The 25,635-nt window shown below is 42.5% G+C and overlaps 1 protein-coding gene across 2 annotated transcripts in view; it reads right to left on the bottom strand.

Annotated features, from left to right (window-relative positions):
• The window catches only part of rttn (rotatin), a 134,592-nt gene that overhangs the window by 16,840 nt on the left and 92,117 nt on the right, over window positions 1–25,635 (bottom strand). The window contains exons 30-43 of one of the 2 annotated variants that reach the window (XM_061922064.1): window positions 23,067–23,177; window positions 22,560–22,718; window positions 21,479–21,556; window positions 20,990–21,191; window positions 19,089–19,201; window positions 18,924–19,011; window positions 18,528–18,729; window positions 18,367–18,457; window positions 18,125–18,275; window positions 17,898–18,035; window positions 10,788–10,987; window positions 10,608–10,713; window positions 7,020–7,117; window positions 5,603–5,680 (exon numbers count right to left, since the gene is read on the bottom strand). In XM_061922064.1, the coding sequence (XP_061778048.1) occupies window positions 5,603–5,680; window positions 7,020–7,117; window positions 10,608–10,713; window positions 10,788–10,987; window positions 17,898–18,035; window positions 18,125–18,275; window positions 18,367–18,457; window positions 18,528–18,729; window positions 18,924–19,011; window positions 19,089–19,201; window positions 20,990–21,191; window positions 21,479–21,556; window positions 22,560–22,718; window positions 23,067–23,177 (1,815 nt within the window). The remainder of the gene's footprint in view (window positions 1–5,602; window positions 5,681–7,019; window positions 7,118–10,607; window positions 10,714–10,787; window positions 10,988–17,897; window positions 18,036–18,124; window positions 18,276–18,366; window positions 18,458–18,527; window positions 18,730–18,923; window positions 19,012–19,088; window positions 19,202–20,989; window positions 21,192–21,478; window positions 21,557–22,559; window positions 22,719–23,066; window positions 23,178–25,635) is intronic. The other variant, XM_061922065.1, reaches the window with a different exon arrangement.

Here is a 25,635-nt window from a genome sequence, read left to right as displayed (position 1 = left end):
CCTGGTTGCTGATTCATGTTCCAGGTTCCTGGTTTGTGTTTTACCTGCATTTTTGGGACATTAAAACCATGTTTTCCTGCACTGAGCCTGTCATCTCTGCATTTTGGGGCTTATCACCACCACTTCCTGACACCAATGTTAATAACTTAAGTCAATTACAAGAAATGACAAGACTTGTGTGCTCATTGGAGGACATTAAGCTATTAACTGACCTCCAAAGACATGTACCTGGGGATAGGTTGATTGGCAACACTAAATTGGCCCTAGGGTGTGAATCGTGTCTGTGTTGGCCCGGTGATGAGGTTGCGACTTGTCCAGGGTGTACCCCGCCTTCAACCCGAAAGCATATATGTATTTAAGTAACGATACTTTTGACAGTGCTACTATGGACAAAAAAGCTTGGACAACTCCAGTGCATATATCAAGGTCCGTAAAGGTCCTTGGATGAGCTTGGTGAGGAAGAGGATGACAAGGCCATGAAACACTATCGAGCATCCCAAAGGGTCTTCCCAGAAAAGTGAAAGATATTTTAACTGCAACTGCCAAATTTTAGGCCATTTTTGCTAAGGTCCAAATATTTGTGTGTCCATAGATCACAGCTCTCTCAAAAGGAGTGAAGTGAAGTGAAGTGAATTATATTTATATAGCGCTTTTTCCTCAAGTGACTCAAGGCGTTTTACATAGTGAAACCCAATATCTAAGTTACAATTAAACCAGTGTGGGTGGCACTGGGAGCAGGTGGGTAAAGTGACTTGCCCAAGGACACAACGGCATTGACTAGGAAGGCGGAAACGGGGATCGAACCTGCAACCCTCAAGTTGCTGGCACGGCCGCTCTACCAACCGAGCTATACCGCCCCAACAGGAGGACATCGAAGGCTATAGAAACACAATTTAGTCCAAAAGAACCACAACTTACGGTCACTTGGAAGAGTGAAGCCAGCTAACACAAATACTCCATAAGGAATGCTATTAACTTAGTTGTAGGGTGGGGTAGCCTCATTTACAAGCACTCCAGCGCATCAGTACTCGGGGGACTCATTTGACACCAATTAGCAGCTGGGAATTAAAGGCCTACTGAAATGAGATTTTCTTATTTAAACGGGGATAGCAGGTCAATTCTATGTGTCATACTTAATCATTTTGTGATATTGCCATATTTTTGCTGAAAGGATTTAGTGGAGAACATCAACGATAAAGTTTGCAACTTATGGTCGCTAATAAAAAAGCCTTGCCTGTACCGGAAGTAGCAGACGATGTGCGTGTGACGTCACGGGTTGTGGAGCTCCTCACATCCTCATATTGTTTACAATCATGGCCACCAGCAGCGAGAGTGATTTGGACCGAAAAAGCGAAGATTTCCCTATTAATTTGAGCGAGGATGAAAGATTCGTAGATGAGGAAAGTGAAGGACTAGAAAAAAAAAAAATAAGACGATGGCAGTGGGAGCGATTCAGATGTTATTAGACACATTTACTAGGATAATTCTGGAAAATCCTTTATCTGCTTATTGTGTTACTAGTGTTTTAGTGAGATTATATGGCTGAGCTGCAACCTTATCGTGGTAGAGGAGTTTGCGTGTCCCAATGATCCTAGGAGCTATGTTGTCCGGGGGCATAAAGCCCCCTGGTAGGGTCTCCCAAGGCAAACAGGTTCTAGGTGAGGGATCAGACAAAGAGCAGCTCGAAGACCTTTATGAAGAAGAAAAATCATGGACCCAGATTTCCCTCGCCCGGACGCGGGTCACCGGGGCCCCCCTCTGGAGCCAGGCCCGGAGGTGGGGCACGATGGCGAGCGCCTGGTGGCCGGGCCTGTTCCCATGGGGCCCGGCCGGGCACAGCCCGAAGAGGCAACGTGGGTCACCCCTCCAATGGGCTCACCACCCATAGCAGGGGCCATAGAGGTCGGGTGCATTGTGAGCTGGGCGACGGCCGAAGGCAGGGCACTTGGCGGTCCGATCCTCGGCTACAGAAGCTAGCTCTTGGGACGTGGAACGTCACGTCACTGGGGGGAAAGAGCCTGAATTAGAGCGCGAAGTCGAGAAATTCCGGCTTCGACGCACAGCAAGGGCTCTGGAACCACTTTTCTCGAGAGGGATTGGACCCTCTTCCACTCTGGCGTTGCCGGCAGTGAGAGGCGACGGGCTGGGGTGGCAATTCTTGTTTCCCCCCGGCTCAAAGCCTGTACGTTGGAGTTCAACCCGGTGGACGAAAGGGTAGCCTCCCTCCGCCTTCGGGTGGGGGGACGGGTCCTGACTGTTGTTTGTGCTTATGCACCAAACAGCAGTTCAGAGTACCCACCCTTTTTGGGAACACTCGAGGGAGTACTGGAAAGTGCTCCCCCGGGTGATTCCCTTGTCCTACTGGGAGACTTCAACGCTCACGTTGGCAACAACAGTGAAACCTGGAGAGGCGTGATTGGGAAGAATGGCCGCCCGGATCTGAACCCGAGTGGTGTTTTGTTATTGGACTTTTGTGCTCGTCACAGTTTGTCCATAACAAACACCATATTCAAACATAAGGGTGTCCATATGTGCACTTGTCACCAGGACACCCTAGGCCGCAGTTCCATGATCGACTTTGTAGTTGTGTCATCGGATTTGCGGCCTCATATTTTGGACACTCGGGTGAAGAGAGGGGCGGAGCTTTCTACCGATCACCACCTGGTGGTGAGTTGGCTGCGATGGTGGGGGAGGATGCCGGACAGACCTGGGAGGCCCAAACGCATTGTGAGGGTATGCTGGGAACGTCTGGCAGAGTCTCCTGTCAGACAAAGTTTCAATTCCCACCTCCGGAAGAACTTTGAACATGTCACGAGGGAGGTGCTGGACATTGAGTCCGAGTGGACCATGTTCCGCACCTCTATTGTCGAGGCGGCAGATCGGAGCTGTGGCCGCAAGGTAGTTGGTGCCTGTCGGGGCGGCAATCCCAAAACCCCTTGGTGGACACCAGCGGTGAGGGATGCCGTCAAGCTGAAGAAGGAGTCTTATCGGGTCCTTTTGGCTCATAGGACTCCGGAGGCAGTGGACAGGTACCGACAGGCCAAGCGGTGTGCAGCTTCAGCGGTCGCGGAGGCAAAAACTTCGAAGCGATTCTGGACCACCGTCCGCCGCCTCAGGAAGGGGAAGCAGTGCACTATCAACACCGTGTATGGTGCGGATGGTGTTCTGCTGACCTCGACTGCGGATGTTGTGGATAGGTGGAAGGAATACTTCGAAGACCTCCTCAATCCCACCAACACGTCTTCCTATGAGGAAGCAGTGCCTGGGGAATCTGTGGTGGACTCTCCTATTTCTGGGGCTGAGGTCGCTGAGGTAGTTAAAAAGCTCCTCGGTGGCAAGGCCCCAGGGGTGGACGAGATCCGCCCGGAGTTCCTTAAGGCTCTGGATGCTGTGGGGCTGTCTTGGTTGACAAGACTTTGCAGCATCGCGTGGACTTCGGGGGCGGTACCTCTGGATTGGCAGACCGGGGTGGTGGTTCCTCTCTTTAAGAAGGGGGACCGGAGGGTGTGTTCCAACTATCGTGGGATCACACTCCTCAGCCTTCCCGGTAAGGTTTATTCAGGTGTACTGGAGAGGAGGCTACGTCGGATAGTCGAACCTCGGATTCAGGAGGAACAGTGTGGTTTTCGTCCTGGTCGTGGAACTGTGGACCAGCTCTATACTCTCGGCAGGGTTCTTGAGGGTGCATGGGAGTTTGCCCAACCAGTCTACATGTGCTTTGTGGACTTGGAGAAGGCATTCGACCGTGTCCCTCGGGAAGTCCTGTGGGGAGTGCTCAGAGAGTATGGGGTATCGGACTGTCTTATTGTGGCGGTCCGTTCCCTGTACGATCAGTGCCAGAGCTTGGTCCGCATTGCCGGCAGTAAGTCGAACACATTTCCAGTGAGGGTTGGACTCCGCCAAGGCTGTCCTTTGTCACCGATTCTGTTCATAACTTTTATGGACAGAATTTCTAGGCGCAGTCAAGGCGTTGAGGGGTTCCGGTTTGGTGACCGCAGGATTAGGTCTCTGCTTTTTGCAGATGATGTGGTCCTGATTGCTTCATCTGACCAGGATCTTCAGCTCTCGCTGGATCGGTTCGCAGCGAGTGTGAAGCGACCGGAATGAGAATCAGCACCTCCAAGTCAGAGTCCATGGTTCTCGCCCGGAAAAGGGTGGAGTGCCATCTCCGGGTTGGGGAGGAGACCCTGCCCCAAGTGGAGGAGTTCAAGTACCTAGGAGTCTTGTTCACGAGTGGGGGAAGAGTGGATCGTGAGATCGACAGGCGGATCGGTGCGGCGTCTTCAGTAATGCGGACGTTGTACCGATCCGTTGTGGTGAAGAAGGAGCTGAGCCGGAAGGCAAAGCTCTCAATTTACCGGTCGATCTACGTTCCCATCCTCACCTATGGTCATGAGCTTTGGGTCATGACCGAAAGGATAAGATCACGGGTACAAGCGGCCGAAATGAGTTTCCTCCGCCGTGTGGCGGGGCTCTCCCTTAGAGATAGGGTGAGAAGCTCTGCCATCCGGGAGGGACTCAAAGTAAAGCCGCTGCTCCTTCACATTGAGAGGAGCCAGTTGAGGTGGTTCGGGCATCTGGTCAGGATGCCACCCGAACGCCTCCCTAGGGAGGTGTTTAGGGCACGTCCAACCGGTAGGAGGCCACGGGGAAGACCCAGCACACGTTGGGAAGACTATGTCTCCCGGCTGGCCTGGGAACGCCTCGGGATCCCCCGGGAAGAGCTAGACGAAGTGGCTGGGGAGAGGGAAGTCTGGGTTTCCCTGCTTAGGCTGTTGCCCTCGCGACCCGACCTCGGATAAGCGGAAGATGATGGATGGATGGATATATGGCCGTACCTAAAAGTCGGAGGGGGTGTGGTCACGGGTGGGTGACCGCCAGTGTCTTCGATGGAAGCCATGCTTCTCCACGAGGCAGCCGGGCTGAGATTTTTTTTTCCCCCCTCCTCCACAGTGTAAGCATCCGACGGTCGGGGGCAGCTGGTAGGAGGAGGCAAGAGAGTCCGCAGCTGCAGGAGGCCCGACGCAAGCTCTCCGCTCACAACTACGGTAAGAGCCAACTTAATACCACCATTTTCTCACCGAAACCTGACGGTTGACATGTGGTAGGGAACAATGTACGCTTGACCGCTCTGTTCCATAGTAAAGCTTCACCGTCAGCTTTCGGGAATGTAAACAAGGAAACAGCGGCTGTGTTTGTGTTGCTAAAGGCGGCCACAATACACCGCTTCCCACCTACATCTTTCTTCTTTGACATCTCCATTATTGATTTAACAAATTGCAAAAGATTCAGCAACACAGATGTCCAGAATACTGTGTAATTATGCGATGAAAAAAGATAACTTATAGCTGGGATCGGTGCAGGATCAAAATGTCCGCTACAATCCGTGACGTCATGCGCACGCGTCATCACACACGTCATCATACCGCAACGTTTTCAAAAGGATACTTCACACAAAATTTTAAATTGCAATTTAGTAAACTAACCAGGCTGTATTGACATGTGTTGCAATGTTAAGATTTCATCATTGATGTATAAACTATCAGACTGCGTGTTCAGTAGTAGTGGGTTTCAGTAGGCTTTTAAAAGGCAAGAGGCTCACTTTGCATTCTTGATTGTGGTACAAAGCACTTCGCAGGATCTCCACCGTCAGCTTCAGCTCCTGTAAAGGGCCTTCTTCCTGATGATGTGGGAAAAACAACACAAAGTTAAATGAAGCTCTCGCATGGACACACACTATTTGCTCATTAAATGGTCACAATAAAGAAAAGTTCACAATTAATTATCGTATCCTCCAAAATAAAAGACGGTACCTTTACCATAAAAAGGGCTGTCTTATATTTGAGGTCTGGAGATGTATATGAATCCAAACCAACAGGTGGCATCAAATGACATCTCCACTAACAAGATAGAGCTTTTCTTTCTCACACAGCCCGCTCAGGAAAAAAAGTCTCAAAACGTTAGCAGGCAAGTTGATAAACAAGTTATGGTCCTAATTAATGATTAATTAGTGATCAATGAGGGAGACTCATCAAACGACTGCTAAGCAGTTTTTAAACACTAAATCATTATTATAAATTACCAGTGGTTATTTTACTATAGTAAAATAGAATAATAATTTTGTCCTGATTGAAAACAGTATTGAAAAAGTGAGTTTGTCTTTAATATTAATCACAATTAGGAATGATGTTCGAAACCGGTTCTCCCGGTTGTTCGATAAGAAAACAACCGACTCCATGGATTCGAATCCCGTTATCGAAGCCACTAAACTGTATTTTCGCGACCATAGGGCGCACCGTATTAAAATGCGCCGTGTCAGTTATTGGTGCTATTTCTGTATTTAACGCATAAATAGGGCGCAGCTTATTTTAGGGCGCAGGCATGGTTAAACACACGCTAGCTTAAAACACACGCTAGCATGCATGGACGCTGTTTTAAAAAGGCAGCCGGAGCAAAGCTGAGCTCGGTTGTACTTTATTGAAGTATTTGTCAATGTACTCACATTATTTTATGATCAATCCTCATCCACAAATCCATCAAAGTCCTCATCTTCTTCGTCCGAAATGAACAGCTGGGTAAGTTCTCCATTAAACACGGCAGATTCCCTCTCCTCATTTTCAAAGTCAGTCTCGTTGCCGTGGGGCTCCTCGGAAAACGTAAAACCCGGCTTTTGGAACTCAGGTTGTTGTGTGCACTTTCTGGATTTGATAAGGAATCGGTTCGATAAAGGATTCAATAATGGGCTCGAACGTGATAATTTCTTAACAAACATCATCCCTAATCATAATACGAACATATAATGACAAAAAAAGCACATTATTCTTGTTATTAATATTATGAATCTATTCAAAAATCATTAAAAGCATTAAATGTTCTGATATGAATTAATCCAGTGCATTAATTGTTTTAATTAAGTCAAACCTGGGGTGCTGAACTAAATATTTTATTAGTTAAAAACACTTGCAACGGATGCAAAACCTCCCAAAAAAATGGAGCTCAAAATTCAGAATTAATCTAACCTTTCTGCGGTGGGAAGGCTTGCCAGGTCGGACTGACTCTAGGTGCAGCTGATTGTGAATTTGCTTCATTTGCTCCACGCAACTGTCAATTAGACCTGCTGGAGAGTACACACGCACAAAAGGCCACATTGTACAAAACCCAAAACCAGTGAAGTTGGCACGTTGTCCATCCATCCATCCATCCATGTTCTACCGCTTGACCCTTTTGGAGTTGCGGGGGGTGTTGGAGCCTATCTCAGCTGCATTCGGCTTAATGTTACACCCTGGACAATTTGCCACCTCATCACAGGGCCAACACAGATAGACAAGACAACATTCACACTCACATTCACACACTAGGGCCAATTTAGTGTTGCCAATCAACCTATCCCCATGTGCATGTCTTTGCAGGTGGGAGTAAGCTGGAGTACCCGGAGGGAACCCACGCAGTCACGGGGAGAACATGCAAACTCCACACAGAAGGATCCCGAGCCCGGGATTGAGCTCAGGACTATTCAGGACCTTCGTATTGTGAGGCACATGCACTAACCCCTGGTCCACCGGCTGCCCTAACATTCGAAGTGGAAAACGTATTTTTTTGCAAACATTAGCTCATTTGAAATTTGATGCCTGCAACATGTTTCAAAAAAGCTGGCACAAGTGGCAAAAAAAGACTAACAAAATTTGAAGAAAGCTCATCAAACACTTATTTGGAACATCCCACAGGTGAACAGCCTAATTGGGAACAGGTGGGTGCCACGATTGGGTATGAAAGCAGCTTCCAAGAAATGCTCAGTCATTCACAAACAATGATGTGAACAAATGCGTGAGCAAACTGTCGAACAGTTTAAGAACAACATTTCTCAACGAGCTATTGCAAGAAATTTAGGGATTTATTATAATATAATATCATCAAAAGGTTCATCGAATCTGGAGAAATCACGGCACGGAAGCGATGATATTACGGACCTTTGATCCCTCAGGCGGTACTGCAACAAAAAGCGACATCAGTGTGTAAACTGCCCACATGGGCTCAGGAATACTTCAGAAAACTACTGCCAGTAACAACAGTTTTTCACTATATCTGTAAGTGCGAGTTACAACTCTACTATGCAAAGCCAAAACCATTTATCAACAACACCCAGAAACGCCACCAACTTTGCTGGGCTCGAGCTCATCTAAGATGGATTGATGCAAAGTGGAAAAGTGTTTTGAGTCCACATTACAATTTTTTTTGGGAAACTGTGGACGTTGTGTCCTCCGGAGCAAAGAGGAAAATAACAATCTGGCTTGTTCTAGGCACAAAGTTCAAAAGCCAGCATCTGTGATGGTATGGGGGTGTATTAGTGCCCAAGGCATAGGTAACTTACACATCTGTGAAGGCACCATTAATGCTGAAAGGTACCTACAGGTTTTGGAATAACATATATTGCCATCCAAGCAATGTGATCATGGATGCCCCTGCTTATTTCAGCAATACAACACCAAGCCAAATTCTGCACATGTTACAACAGCGTGGCTTCATAGTAAAAGAGTGTGGGACCTAAACTGGCCAGCGTGTAGTCAAGACCTGTCCCCCATTGAAAATGTGTGGCGCAATATGAAGTCTAAAATACAACACTACAGACCCCGGACTATTGAACAACTTAAGCTGTACATCAAACAAGAATGGGAAAAAATTCCACTTGAAAAGCTTAAAAAATTGGTCTCCTCAGTTCCCAAACGAGTGTTGTTAAAAGTAAAGACGATGTAACACAGTGGTAAAAATGCCACTGTGCCAACTTTTTTGCAATGTGTTGCTGCCATTAAATTCTAAGTTAATTATTATTTGCAAAAAAACAATACGTTTCTCAGCTCAAACATACAGTTGTGATCACATTATTCAACCCCCACACAATTTTGGTATTTTAGGAAGTTGGACATTTATTCCGTAATTTGTTTATAGTCATATCAAATAAAGATGCATTAAATAGACGAATGCAACTTGAATTACAATATATTTTGTAACATACCAAACAGTGTCATTTCTCTTAACATCTCTTTGACAAAATTATTCAACCCCTTAAAGATCATAACTCTTAACAGAATTTGAACAAGGTCTTTTCAATCAGGTGTTGAAAACACCCGTAGATGTGATTAGAACCATAACCACCAACAATTAAACTGATTGAAAAAGACTGACGCTCAGCTTCTTGTAGATGGTCAATGGTGTATTTGCAACATGGTGAAGTCCAGGGAGTGGTCAAAGAAGTCAAGAGAGGAGGTAATTTATCTTCATAAGAAAGGATATGGATATAAGAAAATAGCAAAGACATTACACATTCCAAGAGACACAGTTGGGAGCATAATTCGCAAGTTTAAAGCTAAAGACACAGTGGAAAACTACCTGGGCGTGGTAGAAAGAGGATGCTGTGTGCAACTGCTGTCCGGTATTTGAAGCGTACAATGGTGAAAAACCCCCGGGTAACAGCTGAGGAACTACAACAGGACATTGCAGGTTTCGTCCCTGACAATAAGGCGCGCACTACGAGATGAAAGCCTCCATGCCAGAACTCCCAGGCGCACCCCACTTCTGACTACTAGGTACAAGAAAATAGACTCCAGTATGCCAAAAATCATCTGGACAAACCCCAAAGGTTTTGGGAAACTGTTCTATGGAGTGAAGAGACAAAAGTGGAACTCTTTGGGCCTATGAATCAACGTTATGTCTGGAGGAGCAAAAATGAAGCTTACAAAGAGAAGAACACCTTGCCTACTGTTAAGCATGGTGGGGGATCAATCATGCTCTGGGACTGTTTCTCTGCCTCAGGTACCGGGAATCTCCAGCGCGTTCAAGGTATTATGAATTTTATTTCCTACCAGGATATATTAGCTGCAAATGTCATGAAGTCAGTGACGAAGCTGAGGCTTGGGAGACGTTGGACCTTCCAACAGGACAACGATCCCAAGCATACCTCCAAATAAACATCAGAGTGGTTGCAGAAGAAGGGCTGGAAGACTCTGGAGTGGCCTTCACAGTCGCCAGACCTAAATCCTTTAGAAAACCCGTGGTGGGACTTGAAGAAGGCAGTTGCATCATGCAAGCCCAAGAATATGAATGAACTGGAGGCCTTTGCCCAAGAGGAATGGGCTAAAATACCTGTAAATGGTTGCAAGAAGCTTACGTATCACGTTTGAAGGATGTAATTACTGCCAAAGGGTGTTCTACTAAGTACTAAAGATACATGTAACTAGGGGGTTGAATAATTTTGTCAATGCGATATTAAGAAAAATTTCCCTTTTTGGTATTTTGTAAAATACAGTGTTATAACTTAACTTGCATTTGTCTATTTGACACATCTTTATTTGATATGACTATAAACAAAATACGGAATAAATTTCCAACTTGCTAAAACACCAAAATTGTGTGGGGGTTGAATCATTTTGATCACAACTGTAAAACATATTGTCTTTGCAGTCTATTCAATTGAATATAAGATGAAAAGTGTTTACAAATCATCGTATTCTGTTTTTATTTACAATTTACACAATGTGCCAACTTCACTGGTTTTTGGTTTTGTAACTTATCAAATTATATATGTAAACACAGTACAGGTGAAGACTCAATACCTTTGGCAGCATGGTTCTGTGCTGCAGCGCTGCTAGCTAGTAGAGTCATTAGTGCGATGGCTGTCAACTTTTTAAGTGGATCCTGAAGATTTCGCCTTTCAAAACTCTAACATTAAAAATAGAACATAATTAAGATGAGAGGTGTCATTTTGGAAGATTTAACAAAATAAAATACATTACCTGCATCAGCAATTCACAAAGCTGGCTGGCAGACTGACCACTCAGCACGTCAGCTAAAATGGCACAGCCCGGGTTTAACTTTGTGACCTGTTGTTCTCGCATTTTTGTCTCCTCTGCGAAAATGGTGGATAGAAAGTGCAAAGCCACTTTGTGCAGGAGAGGATCCACAAACTTTTCATGTACACACAATATAATAGTTCCTGCACACAAGAGCACAAGAAATATGTTTTTTAATAAATGATACAGTAGACAAATAACATATCCAGTGGTGAAATACCTCCATCCAATATTAATTCACTACTGAGGTTTTGTGTTCTGATGGATCACTTCAGCATGTATGGCGACAAGATAATACTAGGAACAAATATTGCCACGAAAACACAAAAAGGGTTTATTGTTTTTAATGGCTTCATTAGAAGTCACTGCTGAGCTATCAATAATGAGAGCGGGGGTGTATTTAAAGACATAGAATTACAATTCACACAGTTGTGAAGCGTGGGAGAAAATACTGGGATCTGTGTCAGGGCCGTGTCTATACTCCAAGCTTTTTGTTGGCGGTGCGGGCTTCACTCAGGCATACTAGGTTTTTTATATATATATATATATATATATATATATATATATATATATATATATATATATATATATATATATATATATATATATATATATGTATACATACAGTGGGGCAAAAAAGTATTTAGTCAGCCACCGATTGTGCAAGTTCTCCCACTTAAAATGATGACAGAGGTCTGTAATTTTCATCATAGGTACACTTCAACTGTGAGAGACAGAATGTGGAATAAAAAATATAGGAATTCACATTGTAGGAGATTTAAGGAATTTATTTGTAAATTATGGTGGAAAATAAGGATTTGGTCAACAATTCAAAGCTCTCACTGATGGAAGGAGGTTTTGGCTCAAAATCTCACGATACATGGCCACATTCATTCTTTCCTTAACCTCCGATCAATCGTCCTGTCCCCTTAGCAGAAAAACAGCCCCAAAGCATGATGTTTCCACCCCCATGCTTCACAGAAGGTATGGTGTTCTTGGGATGCAATTCAGTATTCTTCTTCCTCCAAACACCACGAGTTGAGTTTATACCAAAAAGTTCTATTTTGGTTTCATCTGACCACATGACATTCTCCCAATCCTCTGCTGTATCATCCATTGTGCTCTCTGGCAAACTTCAGACGGGCCTGGACATGCACTGGCTTAAGAAGGGGGACACGTCTGGCACTGCAGGTTTTGATTCCCTGTCGGCGTAGTGTGTTACTGATGGTAAGCTTTGTTACTTTGGTCCCAGCTCTCTGTAGGTCATTCACCAAGTCCCCCTGTGTGGTTCTAGGATTTTTGTTCACCGTTCTCATGATCATTTTGACCCCACGGGATGAGATCTTGCGTGGAGCCCCAGATCGAGGGAGATTATCAGTGGTCTTGTATGTCTTCCATTTTCTGATAATTGCTCCCACAGTTGATTTTTTTTCACACCAAGCTGCTTGCCTATTGTAGATTCACCCTTCCCAGTCTGGTGCAGGTCCACAATTCTTTTCCTGGTGTCCTTCGACAGCTCTTTAGTCTTGGCCATAGTGGAGTTTGGAGTCTGACTGTGTGAGGCTGTGGACAGGTGTCTTTTATACAGATAACGAGTTCAAACAAGTGCCATTAATAAAGGTAACGAGTGGAGGACAGAGCTTCTTAAAGAAGAAGTTACAGGTCTGTGAGAGCCAGAGATCTTCCTTGTTTGAAGAGACCAAATGCTTATTTTCCACCATAATTTACAAATAAATTCTTTAAAATTCCTACAATGTGAATTCCTGGATTTTTTTTCAAATTCTGTCTTTCAAAGTTGAAGTGTACCTATGATGAAAATTACAGACCTCTGTCATCATTTTAAGTGTGAGAACTTGCAAAATCGATGGCTGACTAAATACTTTTTTGCCCCACTGTATGTATGTATGTGTATATATATATATATATATATATATATACATATATATATATATATATTAAAGTAAATCAAAACACTCAAAATACGAGGCTTTTATTAAAAATTATAGAAATCAATTTAATCCATGCTTGGCCTCACCCAGAACACAACAATTTTAATATGAAATAATACCTTTTTTATAAGAAATAGACTACTAAAGTAGAATTTCCTTCATGACAAACAACTACAGCAGTTCCCTGAAACAATAATAATGTAAAGCATTTGCCTTTTCCAGCAGACTGAAGAGGAATTCAAAAACCTTTTTATTGGTTTCTAATTGGCGTCTTCCTGTTTCATTAGATCCAACATGTGCAACAGTGCCGGCTGGTCAATAAGGCTTCGAAAAGCAAGTAATGACGCTGAAAAAGTGGATATTTCAAGTTATGCTATCTTTCAAACAGGGTGCAAGAGGTTCAGCGCTCTGTGCAAAGCTCACAGCACCAGAGTGGCTTCGTTCAATAGCTGAATTAAATGAAGGGAGTGAATCCTCTTTGCCCGGCATCTACAATCTTAGTCACGGTAAGTGGAGGCGGGACTGCTAGCTTTCGACAGCGACAGAGTCTTGCTCGTCGCGGCTCGCTCATGAGAAGAATTAGGAGTAAAAAATATGATTGCAAAGACAGTACAATACATTTGTCTAAAAAAAATTGCCCAAAAACACCCAACCCAGTTTTTCCAACTAAGGAAAAAAACTGCACTTCAAGATGTTCAATATTTATTTAAAGGGGACCTACATAGACACATCTTCAAGCCACTTGCTGGCTGCTTCTGGAAACAAGTCACTTTGAAAGGCAAAGTTGTTAAGATACAAATCAACCTCCTTCTCACTGGGGTGAACCTTTGTCCCGCCCCGGCGACCATATGTGTAGTTTGAGAGAGAAACTTCCCGGAAGATACTGAATAATATCTAAGTACTGTATATTCAACCTTTGAGCTGCAACATAAATGTCAACAGCAACAGATTATAGCATCCAATACGTACGAGCCACGGTCAGACCCGGAGCAAAAAGGAACCTATAAAGAAACGTCAGAAAAAGGCTAAAAATGAGCGCGTCTCTATGGTTCGTGTTGTGTTAATCACCTCATTAATCTTATCCTTAAAAGTAGTTTTTAGGAACTTTAGGAAAAGTTTTTATATTACTGCTGTTGTTCTACATTAGAAGGCTAATTGACAAGCTACACAACAAATGGATCTTAAATTGCTTAAATTACATATTGGCAATCTCTTTTAATTACTTACCGTTTCATTGTCTCTTCCATTTAATTGTGTGACAAAAAATATATTTCAAAATGACACCATTGCAAAGACCTAGTAAAAAGATTTTCAATGGTATTTGAACCATTGTATTTGAACCATTTTTGTAGTCCAAAAATTAATTGCCTTTTTTGTCCTGGATTATCCATTATGACAATAGAGAAATGTGTGACTTGCATTTTGAAAAGCAAATTTCAAAACAACATAGCTCCCTTCTTCCATCCATCCATCCATTTTCTACTGCTTATTCCCTTTGGGGTCGTGGGTGGCGCTGGTGCCTATCTCAGGTACAATCAGGTGGAAGTCGCCAACTCATCGCAGGGCCAACACAGATGACAGACAGCATTCACACTCACATTCACACACTAGGGCCAATTTAATGTTGCCAATCAACCTATCCCCAGGTCCATGTTTTTGGAAGTGGGAGGAAGCCGGTGTACCCGGAGGGAACCCACGCAGTCCCGGGGAGGACATGCAAACTCCACACAGAAAGATCCCGAGCCCGGGATTGAACCCTGACTACTCAGGACCTTGGTATTGTGAGGCAGACGCTCTAACCCCTCTGCCACCGTGAAGCTCCCTTCTTATTTGTCATAAATGCATATTAAAAAAAAAATCATTAAGTAAACTACAGAAAATCACATAATGGAAAAATAATAATATTGAATTGTTTAATTGTTTAATGAGGTGGTTCGGGCATCTGGTCAAGTTGCCACCCGAACGCCTCCCTAAGGAGGTGGTTAGGGCACGTCCAACCGGTAGGAGGCCACGAGGAAGACCGAGGGCACGTTGGGAAGACTGTCTTCCGGCTGGCCTGGGAACGCCTCGGGATCCCCCGGGAAGAGCTGGACGAAGTGGCTGGGGAGAGGAAAGTTTCGCCTTCCCTGCTTAGGGTGCTGCCCCCGCGACCCAACCTCGGATAAGCGGAAGAAGATGCATGGATGGATGGATGAATTGAGTATAAATGTTAAAATTCCTAGAAAAATTGGTCTTAGCGTCCATATTTCCTGGACTTTTTAAATGTGGTTTTCACCTTTATGAAAAGGCAATCTGAAAACAATTTATTTACGTGGCTCGGTTGGTAGAGCGGCCGTGCCAGCAACATGAGGGTTCCTAGTTTCGATTCCCAGCTTTCGCCATCCTAGTCACGTCTGTTGTGTCTTTGAGCAAGACACTTTACCCTTGCTCCTGATGGGTCCTGGTTAGGGCCTTCACAGCCTCTGCCATCAGAGTGTGTGTGTGTGTGTGTGTGTGTGTGTGTGTGTGTGTGTGTGTGTGTGTGTGTGTGTGTGTGTGTGTGTGGAAATAGTGTCAAATCACCTAAAGGACCTTGAAGTAAAAAGCGCCATACAAGTATAACCCATTTACCAAAGCTGCGCATTATACAATGATACTATCTGACCAGGCTTCACGGTGGAAGAGGGGTTAGTGCGTCTGCCTCACAATACGAAGGTCCTGCAGTCCTGGGTTCAAATCCAGGCTCGGGATCTTTCTGTGTGGAGTTTGCATGTTCTCCCCGTGAATGCGTGGGTTCCCTCCGGGTACTCCGGCTTCCTCCCACTTCCAAAAACATGCACCTGGGGATAGGTTGATTGGCTAGTGTGTGAATATGAGTGTGAATGTTGTCTGTCTATCTGTGTTGGCCCTGCGATGAGGTGGCGACTTGTCCAGGGTGTACCCCGCCTTCCGCCCGATTGTAGCTGAGATAGGCGCCAGCGCCCCCCGCGACCCCGAAAGGGAATAAGCGGTAGAAAATGGATGGATGGATGGACTATCTGACCATAGTGGAGTTTTTTTCTGAATGAAATGTTACACAAATGATGGCACCGAGCAACAAATGACAGCAGAAAGCATCATGGCTGCCGCCTCAAAAAGACATTCAAAAACTATAATGGAATTTACAGACTGACTTCCTATTTCAGGATTTTAAAAGCAGACATATATACAAATGCTGGTATACAGTATATAAGTAAAGTGATACTAACTTAACTTTGTATATATTTCTTTATGGCCTCGTGACATAAAATTTTGCATGTGGATTTTTTCGTCGTCTTCATGCAGACCCGAAATTTTCCATGTGGAGGCCCTTCTGAAAAATGTGAATTACGTCATCAACCTATGTGCTCGTCAATTGATGCAAAAGTAACCCTTTGCAAAGAAAATGACGCGCATCGCAAATCATTTTAAACTGGGCACTCAAAAGCAGCCGAAGCCATAGAGATAAGTAGGTCAGCGGCTGATTGTCATGTACATAATCAATTGCCATAAAGAGTAAACACTGACTCCGCTATTAAAAGTAGCTTTTGGAAAAATTCATATTTATATTGCCGCAAGTTTGGGAATCAGGAATCTTGGAAGTGGTTGGCACACACAAAGAGATACTTTTTCCCCGTTGAAGGAACATTGCTGTGAAACCAAAAAATTAGCCAGGCAGTTTTTTAGTTATTCAGAAGAGATTGTAGTTGTGTGTAGTGACCTGTGTTGGCTATTGCAACCAATAACAGAGAATTTTCGTTCTTTGGATCGTACTTTGGGAATGTTGTCATGCGAACTACAAACGCTGGCACATAAAGTAGAAATTGCAGATTCACACAAAGATCTTTGGGTAAATTTCTACCATATATTCATTTATTTATTTATCTTTTAACATGTCCTGTCTCGCCACTCAGACAAATCCTATTGTTGATGACCCGCTCGACATCCTCTCCAAGGTTCTCATAGTCATCATTGTCACCGACGTTTTTGATTGATTGATTGATACTTTTATTAGTAGATTGCACAGTACAGTACATATTCCGTACAATTGACCACTGGGTGTGAGTTTTCCTTGCCCTTATGTGGGCCTACCGAGGATGTCGTAGTGGTTTGTGCAGCCCTTTGAGACACTAGTGATTTAGGGCTATATAAGTAAACATTGATTGATTGATTGATGTAGATGCCCATATCTGCTGTAAAGATTTACTGTACAAAAGAGAAGCGTGTGATACGTCTCTTGTTGCCTTATTTGTATTTGACTGTATTAAATGGATTTATTTAATGTTTTTGGCGAAACCGGAGGGGTAAGAAAAATGAAAAAATAAGACAGCACAACCGGGCAGGCCAACGTTGGGCCGTAGACAGATGCACCCAATAGAGGGCAAGACACGGGAGAAGCAGGACACAACCAACCCCTAAGCCAGCGAGAGGCTGTCTTGGGGGTTGGTTGCGGGCGTCACAAGTCAGAGCATATTACAACCGGCTTGTTTGGTGGAAGTGTGACGGAAGGCAAGATAATTTTACAACATCTCCTCAATGCCTCAATGGTTTAATTTAACATTTTGGGTTTTTCGCAAAATACACAAAAGCAGGTACCGTCAGGTAAGAAAAGTTGGTTTGCAGTATAGGTGCCCTTCATGTGCAATTTTTTCTAGGAGAGATTAAAAGTCCACTTTAGTTTTAGTGTTTGTTTACTTATTTAAAATAGTGACCTTTCAATTACAATGGTAAAAAAAACACTAACCAAAATAAAAGGTTAATGCACCCAAAAGGGTTACTTACATTAATATTGTTATACCGTATATTATGATTACATTAGTGTTTAATTTGTTCTCAACATATTGCTGAAAATATTATTGTTTATCAACAAAATTTGGTAGGACAATACATCGTCCAGAAAATGTGTTATTGGATACAGGTACCAATTTATCTCTATTTTTGTGGGCTTTTCCTTTCCTTTGAAACCCAGAGAAAAGCAGATGTTTTTTGTTTTTTTGTCAAATACAATTTAAAATTACTTGGTAGATTTGAGGTGTTCAATGGACAGTGACAGTATGGCCGATAACATGTGATTGCTACTTCTGCAGATGACTATATAAAACAGTACCTGTGAACATCCGCCAGTGTCTCCCCAGCGCAGCAGAGACAGATGGGTAAGATGCAGAACAGTCCCTCCTCACCAGAGTAGCCACTAGCGTAAACACGTCCACCCAGCTTGCGAAGATAGTGTTGCGTGTACCTGCATCTGCAAAGAGAACGCACATGATCACCAATTAGAAGGACTTACAACCAGTGGATATAATTTAGAGATACAAGAAATTATAAGGCTCGCACCTAATCCTGTTGTGTCCAGTGTGAGAGCTGACACAAGGGTGGTCAATAATTGCTTCAGGAAGTCCATTTGGCCAATCAGCTCTGGGCTCAGTGAAACACATGAATGCAGCAGCATGGAGAAGCTGGACTGGAACTGAAGAAGTGTGACAAGCTGGGAAAACACAGGAGGGTAAAATAGTTCAATACCCCATGCACAACATTAGAAAGGAAGTACCAAAATCTGCACACTGCTGCTGTGTCACCTGACTCTTTATATCCTCTCTCTCTCCAGGAAGGATGTTGGGTACCCTTAGTTCACGGAGACATTTCTCAATGGGCTCAATTGCCACCAAGCTGGAAGCAGAAAAAATATGTTTAAGCATACTGATTCAGGAGGAATCAATCATATAGTTTCCTACTGTACCTCGCCAGTGCTTGCAGTAGCTGGTTCTGTCGAATGGCTGTCAGGGTAAAATCTGGCAAAATGGCAAGCAGGTTCATCATCAGGCCGCAGTGGGCCACCAGGAGATCAGGGGTGACCATGGCTACGGGCTGTGTTGTCGAAGGCTGGCCTTGTTTGGAAACTAGCGTTGCAACGGAGTCGCTAGTGTCCGTGTTGCTCTGGCCTAAGAGACGTCAATGCAGAGCTCAATACATTTTGTGGCAATCTTGCCATTTTGGTGTCAAGAAATGGGATGGCAAGCCAACTATGGGTACCACAGGTATATAATAAACTTTGATTTGCAATCCTAACAACCTTCTACCAAAAAAATATTTAAAGTCCGAGTCAATAGTTGCAATGTTGTGCACTGAGTAGTACCTTGCGTCATTAGCCTATTGGCAGGAGCATCACCTGTAAAGCTCATAGGGGATGCAGCCCTGGACGTCTGAGACCCCGAACCTCTTATCTGTCACAAACACCATGGATTTTAGCTCAAAATGTTTTTATTTGCAGGAAAATTTCAATGTGAAAGCCTAAGCTAACCAGGGTGCTTGACGTGGACAAGGAGCTGGACGGTCTGCTGGAGTTGGCAGTCAGCGGTGCTGCTGCTTCTGCCGTTTTGGCACTTCTCCAAAAGTGCAGGGAATTCTCTGAAACTGAACGAGCAAAGAGAGAACATTTGTCACTTTACAGCTTTTAAAAGGGACATATTTAACATACAGTATGAAGTGAATATGCCCCTCATGTTGAAGCAAGAACCTTTTCAAAGTATATTACTATGGAAAGGAAACATGATGCTTTTAGAGAAGTCAGTGTACAGCATGTAACATAGTAAAGATTTACTGCTTTTTTATTACAGTATATCAAGTGACAACGCTCTTCAAATTAAGCTTCAATACGCTTTAGAGTAGTCAGTGTACAGGTTGAGCTACTGTACATTATGTCCACTGAAAGACCCATTACACAGCCAATGAACCCTATGAACAGCTGGCAACACCACGCAATATAATTGTGTCATGGTCTGGAGCTGCATGAGTGCTGCCAGCTAAAGTGAACTATGGTTAATTAAAGAAGACATTAATTACAGTGAAACCTCAATTTACAAACTTAATTGGTTCTTCAATAAACACCGTAAAAAGAAAAGTTCATATGTTGAAGCAAATTTCTCCATAAGAAACAATGTAAACATGAATGAATTCTAGCCATGACAAAAGTCCATATTTTAGTAAAACTTGATACACTTTGAACACAATATACAAGGGCTGGCTGAATTGTCCTCACCGGCAGCTGCCCTGCCAAAATGCACACACACTCTCACTCGCCTTGTGAATAAAATCTACTTTACTTTTAATCTTCTTGGCATGCGACGGCAGAGAGGGGGGGAGGCAGTGTCAGCCACGCTACGGATACTGAATGTTTCAAACCACACATCTATTATCCACTGATTTATTTGGATTTACATTGAGCTAGCATAACTAGAAAAATGCTGTAAAAAGGTTAAAATAAAAAATACAAACAGCTGAAAAGCACACAACAAACTCACTAGCACAGTAGCTAACGACAGCACTGTTGGGCTGATTGAATGAGCACACAAGATCGATCAGCCCGCCCACAATGGCTGTGCTGCCAAGCACAAAATTGTTGCACTGCAAACCACACAATGCTTGACTAAACATCCGTAAACTAAGACAAGGTTCGTACACCAAAGTATATTTTTATTTGGCCTTTCTTCGTGAATCAAGGTTCCACTGTAATTAATGTTACCTTTAATTAACCATAGTTCACTATTGCTGGCGGGCTTCACGGTGGCTAAGGGGTTAGTGCGTCTGCCTCACAATACGAAGGTCCTGAATAGTCTGGGGTTCAATCCCGGGCCCGGGATCTTTCTGTGTGGAGTTTGCATGTTCTCCCCGTGAAGGCGTGGGTTCCCTCCGGCTTCCTACCACTTCCAAAGACATGCACCTGGGGATAGGTTGATTGGCAACACTAAAATTGGCACTAGTGTGTGAATGTGGGTGTGAATGTTGTCTGTCTATCTGTGTTGGCTCTGCGATGAGATGGCGACTTGTCCAGGGTGTACACCGCCTTTCGCCCAATTGTAGCTGAGATAGGCACCAGCGCCCCCGCAATCCCAAAGGGAATAAGCGGTAGGAAATGGATGGATGGCACTATTGCTGGCAGCTATCTTGCAGCCCCACACCATGACACAATTATGTTGTGTGGTGTTGCCAGCTGTTTATAGGGTTCAGTGGCTGTATAATGGGTCTTTCGGTGGACATACTGTAGAGTAGCTCAACCTGTACGCTGACTACTCTAAAGTGTATTGAAGTTTAATTTGTAGAGTGTTGTGCCTTGATATACTGTAAGAAAAAAAATCCCCAACATTAAAAAGTGAAAAATATATATACTGCAGACATGTACACTCACATAGGAGTGAAACCTACCAACTGAAGTACTCTCCTGAGGCCTAAGTCGACTGTCAGCACCGCCACCAGGTCGTTGAAGGTGAAAGGCGTACCTGCCTCTATAACAAGCGGAGGCGGATACGGCCATGTGCTGGAAATACTGACAGTGGTAAAGCAGAGCCTGGAGAGCAGGAAGACCAAACACCGACACACCAGACACCTCGTCATGGACACAAGGGTGCTGTCAGGGAGATAAGCACAGCATATAGAAGGAATGTCCAATAATATGCTATTGATGTTCTCACATTAATGTTTATCTTTATTGGAAATGCTGAGAGCCCTGTGAATTTCAATTCGAGCAAGTCTCCAAGCTTTGAATCCTACGGAGCTCAACAAAAGTAGGAATTAGCGGAAAAAAGGTTTGCGCGTAGGAAAGAGGAAAGGAGTGAGACAAAAATAAGGGGCAACTCGAGAGAAAACAGTTCATGGTCCATAAAAGCTTTTTAACTAGCTGGCAGTGCTGCTGACCTGCCAGTGGGAGTCCTTGGCCTCCTCTGCATTGGCGGGCATGGGCATGACCAGCAGGTTCTGCAGGATAAACGCAGCCTGGACACACAAAAACCCACAGAAGAGGGTTGAAAAGAAAAGGACGCACACACTTTAGCAAGTTTGAAAGGATCAGCAACAGCGCCCTCTGTCTGCTTGTATCAGCTAACACATGACTCTTTCTCATACCAGGTTTTGAATCTGAAGTTACTGTGCCACACAAATACAAATTACTTGATGCTCCCCCCTGGTTACTGTAATAGAGTATTCCAAAATGACAGAAACATTTAATCATATTAACATGGATATTTCATAAGCAGCAAATCAGATTACTCAAATCATCAAATGACACAATAGCAACAGCATCGTTTAACTCAATAAAAAAACAAATGTATGAAATTTTAAGTACAGGTAAGCTATTATTTTCCCCAGTTTTTATCGGTTACAAAAAAAATAAGTTGAGGACTTTTACAACATAATAATAATGTGGCATTGATTTTCAAACACTGCTGGAATTATTAATCATTTAAGGAGAATGTTTGATTTCATACGGTGGGGTCATTTATAAATCTGCAGATAGCTATTAGGGTAGGGTACTCTACTGTTCACATATGAACCGATACGGTACTAATTCCCGTTACCTGGAAATCAATACCGGCACTAAAGGAACCAATTTTCTGTACTTTTGTGTGTGTTAATAAATATGAATTGTTTTCGATAATATTTTTTTTTTTTATTGCAACATTTAAAAAATAGCTGATTATGATAACTGCCGTTCAGTTGTCTTGTTTTATTATTAATTTTATTTATGATCTTATTTGCTAGTATTACATCCATCCATCCATTTTCTACCGCTTGTCCCTTTTGGGGTCGCCGGGGGTGCTGGAGCCTATCTCAGCTGCATTTGGGCGGAAGGCGGTGTACATCCTGGACAAGTCGCCACCTGATCGCAGGGCCAACACAGTATTACATTAAATTGCAATTACAGTTGAAAGTCGAAGACGTTATTTTAGGTTAATTAACTCCCGTAAATGTGAGAAAATATCAGACTGGAGCGGCGCACCTCTCTTCGGACCATGCTGCACTCCTGCTGATCGAGCAGGATGTTGAACAACGTGCCCCACAGGCCTCCGCTGATGTTCTGGCAGCTGGTGCACAGAGCCTGGAACCCACTCGCCACGGATGACAGCGTGGCACCTAAACCCAAACTGGCAAACCTCACCTGGGGCGAAAAATTGGAAGGAAGGACAGCAAAAACAAAAATATATATCTTCATTATATTAAATGTGGCCAGTTAAAGTAATTATGCCACTATGTTATGTGCAGGGAAGCTTGTTTTTGGACACAGAGTGTGACTCGCTGTCAATATCTAACTCCTCGTGATCGTCTTTTGGGGTTTTAGTTTAGTTCCACAAAAGTGTCTAGAAATGATCACTTTGTGACAGAAAGAGTTCATGCAAGGAAAAATTAACGCTGACAAGTGATCTGACTACTGAAAATGTCTGTTGTCTATGAAGTAGGGAATGCTAAAAGTATTCTTTTTTTTTAATGAGACATGAGACGCCCGTACCTCTTGATCCCTGTCCACCCAGAGCGGGATAAGCCAGGACAAGCCCAACTGAGAGGCGTTTCCTTCCTCCGCGGTGCCGTCGTTCCCCAAAGACCACAAGGAAATGATGTCCTACTCCAGACAGAAGAGAAACATTTGGTTGCGTTGTGTAAATGTTTTAATAATGTGCAGGCTTGTTCCCCACTGAATATCAATAACAGTGCTTACATTGTTTATACATCTTAACCAAGGTTAAATTCAAGCACTTTCAAGAACTTTTCTGAAGTTTTTCCACCACGTTGCAGCTTAAACACTTGCAATCAAAAGTTTACATACACTTGTAAAAAACATAATGTTGAGTTGAGTTGAGTTTGAGTTTATTTCGAACATGCAAGCATACAACATGATACATCACAATTTCCAGTTTCTCTTTTCAACATGTTCGAAAAAGAGTAGGAAGAAGCAGAGCTAATTTAATCTTACTCCTTTTCTTTTACATAACAGTTGCTAAAACTTTGGTTCACTTCCTGTTCTCAATGTATTCACAATATACTCAATAAGTAATCACAATAAAAATAAATAAATAAATAATTGGTGAAGTAAGTTTTATTACATACGATGAGATAAGCAAGATTATTTAGAGAATGAAAGAATGAATAAAATCAGAATGTTTATGATGGTTCTTCTTTTTTGTACTTTGTAAACACTTTAAGTTTGAAGTTTTTTGAAGTGGATCGTATTAGTACGTTGTTTGATTGCTTTGCTTAATCCATTCCGTAATTTAATTCCACATACTGATATATTGAAGGTCTTAAGTGTTGTACGTGCGTACAAATGTTTTAAATTACATTTTTCTCTAAGATTATATTTCTCCTCTTTTGTTGAGAAGAATTGTTGTGTATTCTTTGGAAGCAGGTTATAGTTTGCTTTGTGTATAATTTTAGCTGTTTGCAATTCCACTATGTCGTGGAATTTCAGTATCTTTGATTCAATAAATAAAGGCTTTGTATGTTCTCCATATCCAACATTATGTATCATTCTAACTGATCTTTTTTGTAACATTGTTAGTGAATGAAGTGTACTTTTGTGATTATTTCCCCATATTTCTACACAGTAACTCAGATATGGTAGCACTAGTGAGCAGTAGAGATTATATAAAGTGATTTTTGGTCGAGAACATATTTGGCTTTATTCATTATTGACGTGTTTCTTGCTACTTTATGTTGTATATTTTTTTACATGAAATTTCCAGTTCAATTTATCATCAATCATTATACCTAGAAATTTGGTTTCATTTACTCTTTCAATTTCTATTCCGTCTATTTACATGGACGTTTGACTTTCTCTTCTACTGTTACCAAATAGCATTATTTTAGTTTTACTGAGATTTAATGATAGTCTGTTTTTGTCAAAACATTTTTTTAATTTGTTAATTTCTTCTGTTATTATTTGTATTATCCTCTGTGTGTTCTCTTCGGAAAAAAACGCTGTTGTATTATCCACAAATAATACTAATTTTAAATCTCTTGTAACTTTACAAATGTCATCCATATAGGGATTGAATAATTTAGGTCCTAGTATTGATCCCTTAGGTACACCGCAGGATATATTTAGCGTTGTAGAAGTGTGTTCGCCTAGCTTCACGTATTATTTCCTGTTCGTTAGATAACTTCTTATCCAGTTTAAGACTAACCCTCTGATGCCATATCGTTCTAGTTTTTTGATTAAAATATTGTGATTAATTGTGTAAAATGCTTTAGTTAGATCCATAAACACTGCTTCCGCACATTTTTTACTATGTATTGCATTGGTAATTTCTTCTGTAATTTCAATTAAAGCCATTGAAGTTGAAACATTAGCTCTGTATCCATATTGGTTCTCTTCAAGTATTCTATTTTTATTTATGAAACTCTCTAATCTGTTATTGAACAGTTTTTCAATGATTTTAGAAAATTGTGGAAGTAAAGAAACAGGTCTATAATTTGTAAATAGATGTTTATCTCCAGTCTTATAAATTGGTGCAACTTTAGCTATTTTCATTTTGTTTGGAAATGTACCTGTTTGAAATGATAGGTTACTAATATATATTAATGGTCCTGAGATCTCATCAATAACCTTTTTTATCGTTTCCATATCAATTCCGTTAAAATCAGTTGAAGTCTTTGATTTACATTTTTTCACGATTTTAACTATTTCCTCCTGTGTCACATTACTGAGGAACATGGAGTTGGGATTTCGTTCTATGGTATCATTATAGTCCTCAATTGAAACTGGGTCTGGAATCCTTTCTTCCAATTTTGGTCAAATATTTACAAAGTAGTTATTAAAGCTTTCAACTATTTCCTTTATGTTGTCATTATGTTTATTTCCGTCTAAGTATTGGGGGTAATCCCTTAGTGCCATTTTTAATAATGCCATTGAGAATGTTGCTCTCATATTATTTTTGTTCCTGTCCAATACTTCACTGTAATATTCTTTTCTACATGATCGTAGTATGTTTGTTAACTTGTTTTTATACTTTTTGTACTTACCTTCTGCCTCTGTAGTTCTTTGTACTATACATTTTCTATATAGTGTATTCTTCTTCTTA

Source organism: Nerophis ophidion, linkage group LG15 (genome assembly GCF_033978795.1).
Source record: "Nerophis ophidion isolate RoL-2023_Sa linkage group LG15, RoL_Noph_v1.0, whole genome shotgun sequence".
Classification (NCBI taxonomy): Eukaryota; Metazoa; Chordata; class Actinopteri; order Syngnathiformes; family Syngnathidae; genus Nerophis; species Nerophis ophidion.
The sequence above is the reverse complement of the archived record's forward strand: the minus strand, read 5'-3'. Positions and strand labels throughout refer to the sequence as shown.